This window comes from Desmodus rotundus, chromosome 5, assembly GCF_022682495.2.
Source record: "Desmodus rotundus isolate HL8 chromosome 5, HLdesRot8A.1, whole genome shotgun sequence".
Taxonomy (NCBI): Eukaryota; Metazoa; Chordata; class Mammalia; order Chiroptera; family Phyllostomidae; genus Desmodus; species Desmodus rotundus.
The window spans coordinates 123,754,502-123,770,168 of NC_071391.1; the positions used below are offsets into that span (position 1 = coordinate 123,754,502).

Below are 15,667 nucleotides of genomic sequence, written 5' to 3' on the forward strand. Positions count from 1 at the left end.
CACACTTTGATAAGCTCATTCCATCCCTAGATTGCCCTTCAGTTTAACATCCCAACTGAACAACACAAAGGTGATTCTGTGGACATCCTGTTATCTTGTCGGTCCTTAGGAGAGGTGTTTGTTTGTTTGTTTGTGTTTTTTATTTTTATTTTATCTTTCATGTAAGGGCCTCATTCCTCACTTTGGACTCTAAATTTCTATGTTGTCATCTTAACGATGACGTGCATTGCAGTGGAAAGGAAAAGGTTGTGTAAGCAAGGCAGCAATTCTGCTTAGTTTCTTGGTTATATCATAGCCTTTAGTTGTTGGGATTTAAGGAGAATCACACATCAAAGGTGGAAAAGGCCTTGGGAATAAGCCACCAGCAGTTCTCAACCAGAGGGGGACTTTGTGCCCCCCCTCCCCTGGTGTGTCATAGAGATTTTTGTTGGGGTATTACTAATGCTGGGGAGAGCAGAGATTGTAAGCATCCTGCAAAGCAGTGCACAGTCCACTACAATGAAGAATTGTCCTGCACCAAATACAAATGCTTTCTGGGTTTAGGAATACGAATTCCCAACTAGCTGAGAAAAATGGAAATCCAGAAATAGTACTTGGATCTTTTTGATAGCATTGCCTTGTTTTCTGAACTTTTTAAAAAATCCATCTTACATACCCTTTTCTCTAAGGGTATGGAATTAATTTTGTTAACAAGGAGTAACATTTTTTGTCCAAAATAGTTCACTAAGTTAGCCGCTATTCTAGTCCAACTTTTGTAATTCAGTTCAATATATTAAAATGAAATTTAGAGTCTTCTATGTGTAAGGCACTGTGATGGGCTCTTTGGGGGCTTCCAAAGATGATTAAGGTGAGGTTTTTGCCTTAGGAAGCTCAAGATACCCAGATGAGAGATAGACACTTTCCCAGCTACCGGGATATGACAGAGTCTGCTTTAACTGGGTTAAATATGATATGAGAGTATAAAGAGACTGTCAAGGTAGAGGAATCTGAGAAAGCTTCATTAAGAAGGTGGCCCTTGAGCTGTGACTTAGCAGACGAAAGGCAAGGGAGGAAAAGCAGTTGAAGAAGGCATTTTAGGCATGGAAAGTGGGAAGGAGAAAATCAAAGGTACAGAAGTAGAAAAGGTGCGCCCAGGCAAATTTAGTTATCTGACGTGATGAATGGGGAGAGGCTAGAGCAGACAGCCAGCGGAGAAGTCATTGCATTGTGGCGAAAGGGGAAGCAACTGGAACTGAGCATGTTCAGGGACTTCCGAGTCAGGCAAGGTGCTGGTTCTTCATCTGAATGGGGGCTATGAGGGCATTTGCCTCATGGTAGTTAGTTAAGGCATATATTTGTTTCACATGGTTTTCTTTTTCAGTGTTTTACTGTACAAGAAAAAGGGATTTTTATTTGTTTGTTTTTAAAGTTATCTCAGCGGTCTAGAGAGAAGACCTTTATTTGTATATAATGTATCTTTTTATTCTCTGGGTTCTTTTTATGCTTTTTCTTTATCACTGCTTTTGGGAAATTTGATTAGATTATCATGTGCCTTGTAATTTTTTTTTTCATGTTTCTTGTGCTTGGAACTTGTTGGAATTTCTTAATCTGTGGCTTCATAGTTTTCATTAAATTTGGAAACATTTTAACCATTATTTCTTCAAATATTTTTTCTGCTTCCCCCTCTCCTCTGCTCTTTGGAGCTCAGTTATATATGGGGGGGGCAAAAGTAGGTTTACAGTTGTTTGTATGGAAAAATATATAACACAAGAATCAATAACAATACAAGGATAAACTGTGTTTCACATACTCACAACAGTGAGCCTACTTTTGCCCACCTCTGTATGTTAGACCACTTAAATTTGATCCAAAGCTCACTTGCTAGTATTCTTTTTATTTATTTCTGGGTTGTTTTTTTTTTCTGTTTCATTTTGGATAGTTTCTATTGCTTTGTCTTCAAGTTCACTGATTTTTTTCTGCAGTGTCTACTCTGCAGTTAATCCCATCCAATGTATTTTTTTTTCTCTCAGACACTGTAATTTTCATCTTTAGAAGTTTGGTTTGGGACTTTAAAAATATCTCTCTTTTCTATATTCAACTTTTTAAATATAGTAAATAGCATTGTGAAACCTATTTTAATTCCTGTGTCTGCTAATTCTAACATCTGTGTCAGTCTTAGTTTGGGCTCTATTTGTCTTCTCATTATGGGTCGTATTACTTCAGTTCTTAGCATGTGTGATAATCTTTGATGATATGCCAGGTATTTTGAATTTTACTTTTTTAGGATCTGACGGTTTTTGTATTCCTGTACATGTTTTTGAGTTCTGTTCTGAGACACAGATACTTCAAAATAATTTGATATTTTGGGGTCTTACTTATAAGATTTGTTAGGCAGAACCAGAACAACGGTTAGTCTAGGGCTAATTATTCTCCACTACTGTGACAAGATCCACCTGAGGGCTCTACCCAGCTTTCTAGTCTGACTGGTGGGAACAGGCACTACTCCTGGCCCCAAGTGAGCACTGGCCCAGCCCCCTCCAGTCCTCTCAGATTGTTCTTTTCCTGGCTTCAAGTAGTTCCCTCATATGACATGCACCTTCAGTCCTCTGCAGAATACTCCAAGAGGACTGACTACCCGCCGATCTTTGGAACGCTCTCTCTGTGCAGTGATCTCCAGTCTGGTTCTCTACACTGGGAACTGCAATGGCCTCGGCTTCCTTAGACTCTCAGCTCCACCTCCTTAATGCAGGGGGTCCACCTGCTCCCACCTTGCTTCTCCCTCCCTGTACTGTGGCCTGGAAACCCTCTCAAGGCAGTAGCATGGGTCCGTGATGGGGCTCACTTCATTCCCCCCCTCTTCAAGGACCACTATTCTTTTTTTGCTGATTTTCAGTGTCTTGAAAACTATAGTTTAATATATTTTGTGTAATTTGGGGCGGCTGTTTCAGGCAGTAGGGTAAATGAGGTGCTTGTTACTGCATTTTTGCCAAAAGGAGAAATCCTCAGAAAGCATTTTAAGGGGCCTGCATAACTGGCTATACTGCCCATTCTGTTCAGAGAACAACCTAATATAGGAACTTCTGTTTTTTGAGTGCCTTCTGTGCGCCAGGCACTATGCTTGGTACGTTCATACAGAATTTACTCATATGACATATTTATTGAGCAGCTATCCTGTGTCAGGGATTGTTCTAGGCAATGAAAATACACCACAGTACAAAACAGATTTTAAAAATCGTTGTCCCTATGGTGCTTATGTTTTACCTGAGAGAGAATAAACAAAAATAATAATTTAGTTATATAGCACATTAAAGGATAATAACCACTATGAAAACTAAAGGGCAGGTTAAGGGGTGTCAGGAGTACTGGAGAGGGAATCAAGGATTGCAGTGTTCTGTAGAGGGGTCAGAGTAGGCTTCCTCAGGAAGGTAGCACATTTGAGCAAAGACTTGAAGGAGGTGAGAGAAGGAGCCGCGGGATGGATGGAGGAAGAGCATTCACACAGAGGAAATTGCCAATGTAAACACCCTAAAGCAGGAGCATGCCTGGTGTATTCAAGAAATCGTAAGCAGACCTGTGTTGCTAGAGCAAAGACCAAGGGCAAAGGTAGTAGGAAATGAGGTCAGCAGGGTAACTGGATTGAATAGGGTCTTCTAGGTCATTGTAAAGACTTTGGCTTTTGCTGTGAGTGAAGAGAGGAGCCATTACAAGGTAGGAAGAAGAGAAGGTTTGTGATTTGATATATGTCTTACAAGAATGATTCTGGCTGCTCTCTTGAGCAGAGATTGTAGAGTGATAGGTGGAAGCAGAGAGACCAATTAGGAGACTATGAATGAACTCAAGTGAAAGATTATAATAGTGTTTCTCATGGTGAGAACAGTGGAGATAGAGAGAAGGTGGATGTTGACATATTTCAAAGGTAGCATCAACTACATTTGCTGGCATAGCCAATGTGCATGTAACAGAAAAAGAAGAGTCAAGGATATAGTCAAGGTTTTTGACCAGAGCAACTGGAAAGATGGAGCTAACAGATGAGAAAGACTGTGAGCAAAATGAAATTGGGGGAAAGATGATAAGGAATTTAATATTGGATATATTCAGTTTGAGATGTCTGTTGGATATACAAGTGGGAATACTAAGGTAGGAAGTTGGATACATGAACCTGGAGTGCATGGGGTGCATGGGAGAGTTCTAAGCTGGTAGGTCAAGTAAGATGAAGACTAAGAACTGGCCAGCGTTTTAGCAATGTCAAGATCTTTGGCAAGTTTAAAACTTGATCCTCTTTTGAAGACTAAGTATCAGAATGGGTGAATTTTAAAATGCACCTAAAAAGTGAGAACTATTAAGTGAAAGTCTTTTCTTCCATCTTTCTAGATTGCTCATTTCATTAATAAGAAATGCAACTAACGTGCCAGGCAAGATAGATAAACACTGAGTTTCACATCATTTATGTTTATAACTTTTTATTTTAGTCACATGGGGGATGCTTCAGTTGTAATACCTGCCTCAGCCATCTAGACTCATTCTAATGACTATGGCAAAGCTATTCTTCCCAAGTTTGTCTCCAAAAACCTATAAAAACTAGCAAAACCATAACTATTGCAATTAATAGAGAATTCTTCCTCTTCTAGATTTGAAGACTAAATAAAATAAAGAACAGACAGTTACATCCCTAGTTTTTTATTATACCTTTTGAAATAATTTGTGTATACCTTTTAAATAATTTTAAGTGCCACAAAAATAATGTTAATAGCTCAAAATCAAAAGTAAAAAAAACCCCTAGGTATAATTTTTAAAATCTTTTTCTCCTCAAGCGTTTTACGATGGGATAATGAGACAGATGTCTCTCAACTGGAAGGACATTTTGACATGGTTATGTGTGCTGACTGGTAAGTACATAAAAATCATAAAACTGTTAGAAAAAATAGCTTTGCTGGAGTAATTGGGCTGTGCTGCTTTGCTGACGGCTAAGCAAAGTCAACAAATGAAGCACAAAGCCACCTTAACCTCAACAAATTAATATTCATCTCCATGTGACAGTTATAAGGTAGTCTTCTCTCACGCAGTAACTTCTACCACATTATTTCCCAAAGATTGATTTTTGAGAAGCATTTCCATTTTCTGGAATTGCCTCTGTTTCATGCTTGACGTATCAGTAAATGGACGACTTAGGCAAATTGCAAATAATTATGGCTCGGAGAGGAATAGTCTGGAGAAAAAGGAGTTTATCAACACAAACAGCTCAATTAGCTTACTTCTTAGGAGAGATCAGACTATTGATATGAGGGGACATATGAGCATGGATGTGCACATATATACGCTCCAGCAAGTAAACGCATCTGTGAATATCCTTAGGGAAATAGCTTTTCTTAAAAATCTATGTGTGCTATTTAATATTTTCAGTGTATTTAATTAATGTTTAATTATACATAAAATAAGGATTATAAAAATTACATTTTATTGTTATGCAAATAATAATAGTAAAGTCCCTGTCAGATGCCTGCTTTTTAAAAATAATCTACATATTTCATCTTCTCTTTTAGCTCCATCTACTACTGTTAACGAAGGTCTGATCCTGACTAAGGATAAATATGTATCAAACATTAATAATTATTTCAATTAATCTTAATGTATTTTCTTTATGCATGTTGGGTAATTGTTTCAGCATATGGGAAATGTTGACAATTCACAAGTATTTTCTCTGTTAAGAGTAAGATCTTATTTGTATTTTTTTTTATCACACTTTAGATTTGAAAACACAAGTTCAGATTCTAAAGAAGATCTATTATACTAATAAACCCAATCATGAGATCCTGAACCCAGGGAAGGCCTTCCCTATTAGAGAGTTGAATGAATGGAATGAAATTTTCAGGAAGTATATTATCATTACTATTATTATTATTATTTTCATTATTATTATTTTTTTAATACAGTTTTCAATGGGTAACTTTTCTACTTGGTCAGTGACATTAGATTTGCTTTCTTTTTTCTTCTGATAACCACCTTTCAACAAAAAAAAATAATTATTTTGTTTTATTTTTAGCTTGAGATTTTCTAGTTTTCCATGGCCCTTTTAGTCTCTTTGAACCCCATTTCAGAAAACCTATTTCAAAGAAGGGACAGATTTCTGATTAATCATTGATGTTGCCTCTCAATATTTCATCCCTCATCTAATCAAAAATAAGGAAATAAAATCTTACCATATGATTTGGCCAAGTAATTTAGTAAATGCCTTTCCTCACCAAATATGAGAAAAGATCCTCCAGGTTTCGTTGCACAGATGAAGATAATGCTGGCAGGATTAGATCAGATTAAGCATGAAAGTCAGATCAGAGAGCGGCGGAAAGAGGGAAGGAGGGCAGCATCTTCTTGGAGGTTCAGACGAGGGTTCGGTCGCACATGGACGGGCTCTGATCATGAGGGGAGAGTCAGGTCGGGCCACGAGACTCAGATTAAATTTGTCCTTTGCACAAATATCAGAACAGCTTGTCTTTTTCATGCCTTGTGACATGGACACTCTCACCATGTCATCCTATTTGTACCAGAGAGACAAGCAGAGGAAGTAAGATTTAAGCTCTTTTCTGATTAATGTTCTCAGGTTAAAAATAGCCACACAACATGTTTGAAAACAGTCTTTTTTCCCTAGCCAACCACAGGATCACATGCAACCGATATACATAAATGCATACTCACTTAAAGGCTCTCGTTACAAATATGTGACATAATACAATGTACACACACACACACACACACGGGCACATTACTAACACATGCACACCTAGTGGCTCTGTGAGAATTTATGAATTCAAATGAACTAAATATTCCAAGTTTCATTTTATAAATGGCTTTTCTATGCATGAATTAAGTTTTTTTTTTTCCTCGAGTTCCAAGTGCTAGAATGTCAGCCTGTTTATAATTTCCCATTAGGAAATGGGAAACATTAAGCCACTCTCACTGCGATGCTAATATGATTTCTCAAAGAAATGCTTTGGTAATGGTCTCTCTTCATATTGACAGGACGGGTGAGCTGCTTAGAAAGTTAGAAAGGACAGTGGTGTTTATACTGTATGTGCCGTGCATATAGCAGTGAAGCACAGGGTTCCGTGAGTTCTTTCTTTCCTGTAGGTCTGGGGTTTTTCTCTTAGAGTTTCCCCCCAGATACTGCTTCTGGGGGTAGGAGCATGGAGCTTAGGGGGATTTGATTTTTTTTTTTTTAGAATGTCACAGAGGAGGAAAAGAAAGCTCCCTTCAGACAGTACTTCCAAGATGAAAGCTGAAATACTAAGTGCCAAAAATAAGTGCCCCACTTCAGTAGATCACTTAAGTCTCACCCCAGCCTTTCCTCGTTGTCTGTCAATGAGATCTGGATTAGGCCACAGGAATATGAAGCAAGAGTCAGAGTTCAAATATTAGGTACATGGATGAAATTCTTACTGAAGCATTTCCAGCAAGGGGGGCATTGTCTGATTCCCTGAATAGCTAGCTAACCAGTGGTACTGCTTGATCCCATTTACATGAAAACGAGCTCTATTCACGAACCTATTCCCAACCCACATTGCGGTTCAAGTAAAATGCACATGATTTCAACAAGCGGTGATATGTTTATGTCCTTAAATCATTCCTATATTCATATATTTACATTCAAACATTCATAAACCTGTGGGCACTGGGGGAAATAACTTATTTCCCAGAAGAGAAAGTCTCTTGGTTCGCATCTAAATTATTAGCTCAACTAGATTATAAAATAAAAAGACAAACTGAAAGCTAGTTATTACTTCACCATTCAGCATTTTTGACAATGAAACACAGTTTCATGGTTCAACAGTTCCTAAATAACTTGTAAAATGTCAACTTTGAAATAAACAGAAGGGAAAATCAAGGTACAGTCCCACCTGCAAAAGGATGCTGTTGACAAACATCAAAATATTAGAATATTTAACTATAGATGTAGGGGAAAAGCTGCCTATTGAGTTCCTTGGTTGACGTGTTTAATGTTAAATGTAATATGTGTTCCTTTCTGATGGAATGCAGTCCAGCCCAGTCCTTGCTGAGTTTAGAATGGCGAGTGATTGTTAATTTTAAGCCAACCTTTCCAGACTTCTTTCTGTTCAATCACAATAATCTAAAGGTCTGGAGTAAGATTTTTTTTTAATCCAATGAATACTTTTATTCAGTGTTTGATGGCTTTCCAGTTTATTGTAGCTGCTCAGAAATAAAAATGATTTTGTACATTTTGATTCTAAAGACTTGGAAAGCAAGTCCAAAATGCCACCCATCGCCTGACACATGGAGCTAGGTATGTAGGACGGCCAGTGCCACCTGAGCACGCCCGCAGCCGGAGACCGGGGCAAGAAGGGGGGAGGGCACATCACCTCCCTTGCTCTCTCAGCACTTTCACTGCGTGTGCTGGTTGGTTTCTATTTTCCATTATTTTTACTTTACTCTTAGTGATTTTTTTAGGTTTAGTTTTTGTGAAAAAAATTTTTTCTCCAAAAGGTTTCTAGAATTTCTTTGTTTTCTTCCAGATGCTGTAATCATGGATATTTCTAAATCACAACTCAAGGAACTGTACACCTGAAAAGATATTTCACCCAAATGTAGTCAGCCCTTTCCCCTCTCATCTGAGGAAACTCAGCCCCAGAGAATATATGCAAATTGTGCCAAAGATCTTGCAACTAAGGGACAGAGCCACCTGAGATCAGAATAGGGCGTCAGTGCCAGCCTCCACAACAATCAGTTGTTAACTGCTCATAGAGGCCATTCTTCCGCTGAAAGTTCATCTAAGACAGTGGACTTGGCACATTTCACCTTGAAAATTACACAGAGGTCTTCCTTTTTGTGAAAAGTGACAGGAAATGCCTCCGTGTCCTCTGCACAAATTAATTTCCCTGTGAGAGGAGTTGTAAATGCTCTCTGCTCTGCACAGAGCTCACTGATTCCAAGGGAGGTGGCGAAAATGGCCTGGCGCCTTTCTTTGTCATAAAATCTGTGATTCAGGTAAATGGAGCAAAGCAAGTGTTGATTCCACAAGCGAATTATGGAGAGGTGTGCATGGGTGCATGTGTGCACGTGTGTGTGCGCATGTTTTAATGGCCAAACTAGACTGTCAATGCATTTTGATCAGTAACCGAAGGGAGAGTTGGAATGGTATCTCCATCCCAATCACTGACCCACTCAGCCTTTTTAAATAGATCCACTTAAGCTACTGCTGTTCTGAGTCCATTAGGACTTATTTAAGGGGTGAATTTTCAGGAGATTATATATCACTCCCACTAAAGCACATTGAAATTGCTCATAGGACGTATCCTACAAAGTGTTATAAATTCTCCATCAGAACTAAGGAGAAAGGTGAGCTAGCTTGGAATAAAGACCACTTAGAGAACTACAAGAATCACTTTTGGGAAATTTGATTTGGAGTGCTGAAGCAGGCAACATTACCTTTCAAATAACTGTGTTTGGCATGTGCATTGTGTGTTAAGCTGCATTTGCTGGTAATCTGTGATGTTAACGTCTTTGTCGCCATCGCCAACATTAAGGAGAAATAGTACTGTCGAAGGTTATGTTTTAAACTCAGCTTTTAGGACGGTGTTTATTTATTCTAACAACCTCACCAGCTCTGAGGATGCGCAGGATAAACTGAGCACGGCCTTCTGCTGAATGCTGTGTGTCCCAGCCAGCTAGGTTTCCTACAGGCCTGAGAACCTGACAGCGATCCTCCCACAGTGAGAGCCTTCTGAAAAAAACAAAGCCAGAAGGCTCGATTATGGAAACTTAAGATGTCATTACCTGACTAAAGAATAAGGTACACAGTCCTGAAGAGGAAAAATTTTAAAACACTTAGATACAATTTGATTTCTTTCTTATCAGTCCTTAATGGTTATTAATTGCTGATTAATATGCCTTCCACGCAAATTTTATAGCATTTGAATTAGCATTCTGTGCTCTAAGATTTAAGTATTTTTTTACGGAGTGATACGACAATTCTCCCACGGGCGGTAAATAGGTTACCCCGACTGATGGATAGAGTGGGATAAGGTTCCCAGTCTAGATATGATTGCTAGCTCATCTTAAGAGTATTCTTTTTCCAGTGCTCAGAGCATCCATTTATATGCCCTTCTACTAGTCATGACATGGTGAATGAAACCCAAGCACTGACTTCCTGGAAACGTCTCATAAACTGCCCTCCCCACTTCCGCTTCTCAAAGGAGAGAATTGCAGGAGAACCCAGTCTGGTGAAACATGCGACCCGAATGTTGATTCTTCCTTACCATAAAGGAGTGCATACAGCCTTTTTTAGGGCCATTGAGACGAGCACCCTACAGAAGCGCCTCCGTTTCAAGGATGGTGTTGATCTGCCAGTCAGGCAGTAAACAAATTGAGTCCCATCTATGTGTGTATGAACAGACTGGGAGCTCCTTGTAGGTGGGAACTTTGTCTTATTCATAGCTTGTTTCTAATGCTAAAACAACCCCTCCTATGTAGTAGGTGACAACAAATATTTATCAACTAGCATATTAATTTGATTCCCACCACAGCTACATAGGTGGGCCTTTATTGATAAAGACACAGAGGCCTCATGTGAAGTGACTTGTCCAAGGTGACAGAGCAGAAAGGTCAGAGCCAGAGTTCTATTAAACCACGAACTTGCTGAACCACTGAGCTTGCTGAAGCGTGGCTCTACACAGCAGCCCTCCTACTGGCAGCCGATACTCACCCTTAGCTTCAAGAAGGATGAGGCTGGGCTCTAGAGTAGGCAACACTCACTCACGCTACGTCAGGAGCAGGGAGGCTAAATCAGAGGGGATTGCACCAAACTGCAGCATTAGAAGTGGGAGTAGAGGCCCCCACTTAGGCTCCCCATGCAGTGGCTGGTGCACAAGGCTGCCCAGTGTTCTAGCCTATGAGTCCCAGATAAGGAAACTCTGTCCCAAGCTTCCAAGACAAGGCCTGCTAAGAGAGGGTCAGACTGACCCAGCCAAAGGGATGACAGAGCAACCACAGAAGTTCTCAAAAGAGCGGAGGACAACAAGCAAGATGGCAGTGAACTGGGAAGAAATCAACATGGAGATCAAGGCGGGTGGGGGGTGGCACATGGCATCCAGAGTTGCCATGGTTTCTGTGACACATTGCCTAAACTGCATCTTTGTTTTTGGAACCATTTAGTCCTAGGTCACTGGTTGAATCCAACCTCAGTGCTGTTCCTACTCACTGAAAACCATCACCCCCTGAGATCTCTCTGTGGTTTGGGTGTAATGGGGCTGGTGGGTTGTGTTTGGAGGGTGGCCTCACAGAACCCTGGGTGTGCAGAGGGCCCACCCAGGTCTACAGAGACTAATCTCCAATGACAGGAAGTGCTGAGAGAGCTTCATCTCAGCCAGATGATTCTCCCAAACAGAAGCTTAGAGAGTGTCCCCGTGACGGAGACGCGTGGCCCAGTTGTGTACAAGTCTGGCCCACTGGGCGTCGGTGGCTCGGCGCTGGTTGCACCACTGACCACAGTATCTTTTTTTGTTTCTTCCAGTAAGTCATTTGAAGAGAAGGAAACAATTTCTCTTTTTTGGTGTTGAGTAAACATGTGTCATTAGCCCTGTACTTATCTCTATTAGTATCATTAGACTTGAAAACTCAGTTTAATCTGGATTCTGTTCTCTTCTCAATGTCAGCCTGTTTCTGGACCAGTACAGAGCCAGCCTTGTCAGTGCAATAAAGAGATTACTCCAGCCCAGGGTAAGTATGTTTCTATTTTCTCCCTGGCTTCAGAATAATTAGTCTGTCCTAAGAGATGGAGAGAGTAATGGAATGGCAGGATTAATGTCCTGTAATACTTTAATACTTATTATGTCCAACTTCAATTGGGTCTTCTGATCTACCAGATTCTTTCCTAATCATAACTAGGGAACTTCTTACCCTTGGCCTTCTGATAAGGAACACAGTGGGTAGTAAAATAAATGAAGGCACTTCAAAGATAGCATGAGATTATTTGTATCACAGAATTTCTTGAGTCTTTTCCTTTGATAACAATATCTTCATATTAAAGTAGAAGTATGATATTGAAAGTTTTCTGTTGACTTCTGTCATTTTAAATCCCTTCAATGGTAACCTTTGTCATTGGGTATTTATTTATTGCAATAGATTTGTTTTCTTTCTATTTCTGTTTATATTAAAGAAAAAGGACTTCAGATGAATCTGTGTATTAAAAGTCCTTTGCTTTAAAAGGAAGCCATTATTTATATATTATAAACATTAGGTCACAATGAAGCCAAGCGTGGCATAAAATATTGTGCACATTTTTACATTTATATATCCATTTATGCCTGTGAGTAAATTACAGAGTTTGTATCCACTCTTATTTTGTGGGGCTGTTGTACTAAGCTAGGAGGTCCTGCAGCCTAAACGGAGAGTTAATATGCATCTATTTAAAGTAAAAAAACGAGTTTAAAGCTCATGCATTAAAAATAAAATCTTGTAAGTATGTAAGGCTCTTGCTGTACCATCGAATTTAAAATAGGTTAACAATGTTAATGCAGTTTCTGACAGGAACTCACATTTGAGAAAAGACTGCAGAGAGAGAGTGTGTGTGTGTGGTGTGTGTGTGTGTGTGTGTGAAGTATTTTCTAGAGTTGTGTTTCTAAAGTCTTTTTAAAGAGAGGGTTTGCTCCAGTTGTCTGAACTCAGTGAGACTTATAGACTAATACCTTTCAATATGTCTTTTATATCTGTTTTCACATTGAAGTTTCCCAGAGCAATTTGATAATCATCCTTTGCCTTACACTGTTGCTTTTGATTTCATTATCTCTGTATACAATAGCTCGGCAACTTTAAATAGGCCTCTCAGAGGAGAAACCACAGCTTTGTAAGTAGTAATCCATTAAAGTAAACTGGCCTTCTGCATTCCCTCTGGGAGGTGGGTAGCAAGCAGGTCTGGAGGCCAGGAAGGGGCACGCTCCAAGCTACTGATGGCCGCTGCCCCGGTTGGGTAAGCAGCCCAAGTTGAGGGTAGAAAAAGGAATTCGAGGCTTATTCATTCCCTCTGTGAGCCTTGGGTGGTGCCTGTGGCATTTGCAAGGTCAGGACTTTCAGAGAGGGCCTGAGAGTCTCAGAGGTAAAGGCCTCTGTGGAAATGCATCATACATAAATACAATGTGTCAAGGACGACTTGGTCCCACACCGAACAAACAGTACTTCACTCTTCACCATCACCCCCTCAAAGCCTGCTGGTGGCACATACTCCGTTTTGCAGATTTGCATGATTTACCCAAGCTATGAATAGACCTAAATGCAGATTGGACTGGAATCTCTAGCATTTCTCAAACCCGGAATCACACTCCTCCCTTGCCTGAAGTTGGCTCCACACAGCAGCCCCTCTGAGCGAAGACTGCAGCCCTCCTCCGGACAGCTGATCCTCACCCTTAGCTCCAAGAAGGCTGAGGCGGGGCCCTGGAGTAGATGGTGCTTACTCATGCTGGGTGAGGAGCGGGGAGGAAGACTAGATCAGAAGGGCCCAGACCGCACTGCAGCATTAGAAATGGGAGTCGGGGGCCTGGCTTAGGCTCCTCATTCGCTGCCAGGTGTTGTAGCCTGAGGGGCGAGGGGTCCACTTTAAGGGGGGGAAGTCCAAGTTCTGGATAGCATGTGGACATTCCAAAATTACCACCCAGGAAACTCATCCCTACTGGGAAGTCTGGGGAATCATAACACTTGCACCCCCTCCACCTCTACCCTGGTGGACTCTAGAAGGGTCACATGGACTTGGCAGTGACCAGCAGCTGCATGTCCTGTGCCAGTGGGCTACAAGGGCTCCCAGAGCTTGGGGGTAGATAGAGGAAAAACTGAACTATTCTTCTTAGCTCTCAGGGCTGGCTGCTTTTCTCCCAAAGGAGCACCCCCTGCTGAGTGTATGTGTTATGGAAGTCACAGTCCAAGACTAAGATAATAGTAAAGGTTTTATTCCATCATAATTGGAGCTGCTTTCAATATTTTCTTGAGCCCAGACAACTCCTCCATGGTTTTGTGGCCCAAGGGCCTGAAGGTTCCACAGAGGCCCACAGAGAAACAACTTGGGGGCTATGCTGGTGGACCCTGAGTTCTTTGTAATTCAAGACTCAGCAAACAGCAGCACAATTTACAATAGCCAAGTGCTGGAAGCAACCTAAGTATCCATCTGTAAATGAGTGTATCAAAAAACTGTGGTACATTTACACAATGGAATACTATGCAGCAGAAAGAAAGAAGGAGCTCCTACCCTTTGTGACAGCATGGATGGATCTGGAGAGCATTATACTAAATGAAATAAGCCAGGTGGTGAGAGACAAATACCATATGATCTCATCTATAAGTGGAGCCTAATCAACAAAACAAATAAACAAGCAAAATATAACCAGAGACATTGAAATAAAGAACAGACTGACAGTAACCAGAGGGGAGGTGGGAGGGGATAACGGGGGGGGGAGGGGGAAGGGTCATCAAGGAATATGTATAAAGGACACATGGACAAAGCCAAAAGGAGGAAGGATCAAGGGTGGGAGGTAGGGATGGCTGAGGTGGGGGGAATAGTGGGGGGGGGGGCAAATGGAGACAACTGTGCATGAACAACAATAAAAAAAATATATCTCAGACATTTTCATACTTACACTGAGATAAAAATCATAAATCTTAAATGTACAGTTCATGCAGTTCTAGAAAATGTGTACATTCATTAACTAACACAATAATCAAGACATAAAATATTTGCATCACTATGCAAAATTTCCTTATGGAGTTTTCCAGTCAAAGCCCACAGCTATTACACTAGGCCACAAAAATTCTGATTTCTATCACCATAGTTTTACTACTTGTGCAATGCATACGAGTGTATTTTATTGTCTGTATACTTTTGTGTCTGGCTTCTTTTGCAAAGTATAGTTGTTTGAGAGCCAAAAAAATTCAATGGGAGATACAAGTTTTCAGGGTGCCCAGCAAGAACTACACTGGAGCCAGATGCTTCAAATTCCTGGGGCAGTTTCTGAAAGCAAAGTGTGGTGGATGGAGCCAGGAGTATGTTCAGTGAAAACCAAGTCTGTCCTTCCTATCTCGCCACTGGGTTCATCTCTTGAAGCCTCAGCTTTCCATCTATAAAATGAAGAGTGTGTTCACTCCCCATACCCAATGCTTTGGAAAGCTTTAGCATCCAATTGGCTCTCTATATATATTAGCTCTTGTTACCTTGAAGAACTAGAGAGGCTTTCTGGCCCTGTTGAGTACAGAATAGAGGAGATTCTTTCCAACTATTAAATATTTTCCTCAAAGAAATGCTGGCAGGAAAGGAATAAACCATTTTCTTGGCCTTGACTTTGACAACTTCTGCACATAACTGGGCACATGGTGTCCCCCTACACCCATTTTCTGCACCCCTGCAGAAGGCCCCGCATGGGTCCCAGAAGGATTACATACCTGGACAAAGATGACATTTCACTGTAGACAACCTACACTGCATAAAGGGCGAGAGATTACTACCAGCTGGCAAGAATGAAGTAATTGCAATATGGAGGTTCAACTGTCAAGCTGTGGGAAGGAATGAATTCTGTCATTTTGGGGAGTGTGGTTCTTTGATTTCTAGCTACAGCAAATCAGCTGTCTGGAGTCATAGTTCCAGAGGCAAAGAAAGTAGTTGGAAAGGAAGTTTCTCTGCCTTCCAGTTTTTATGAGTTCCTGA

The 15,667-nt window shown here is 40.7% G+C and overlaps 1 protein-coding gene across 2 annotated transcripts in view; it reads left to right on the forward strand.

The window, feature by feature from the left end:
• Window positions 1-15,667, forward strand: part of CAMKMT (calmodulin-lysine N-methyltransferase) — a 333,952-nt gene that overhangs the window by 304,552 nt on the left and 13,733 nt on the right. For both annotated transcript variants that reach the window (XM_045189476.2, XM_024552862.3), the window contains 2 exons: window positions 4,791-4,865; window positions 11,640-11,703. In XM_045189476.2, the coding sequence (XP_045045411.2) occupies window positions 4,791-4,865; window positions 11,640-11,703 (139 nt within the window). The remainder of the gene's footprint in view (window positions 1-4,790; window positions 4,866-11,639; window positions 11,704-15,667) is intronic.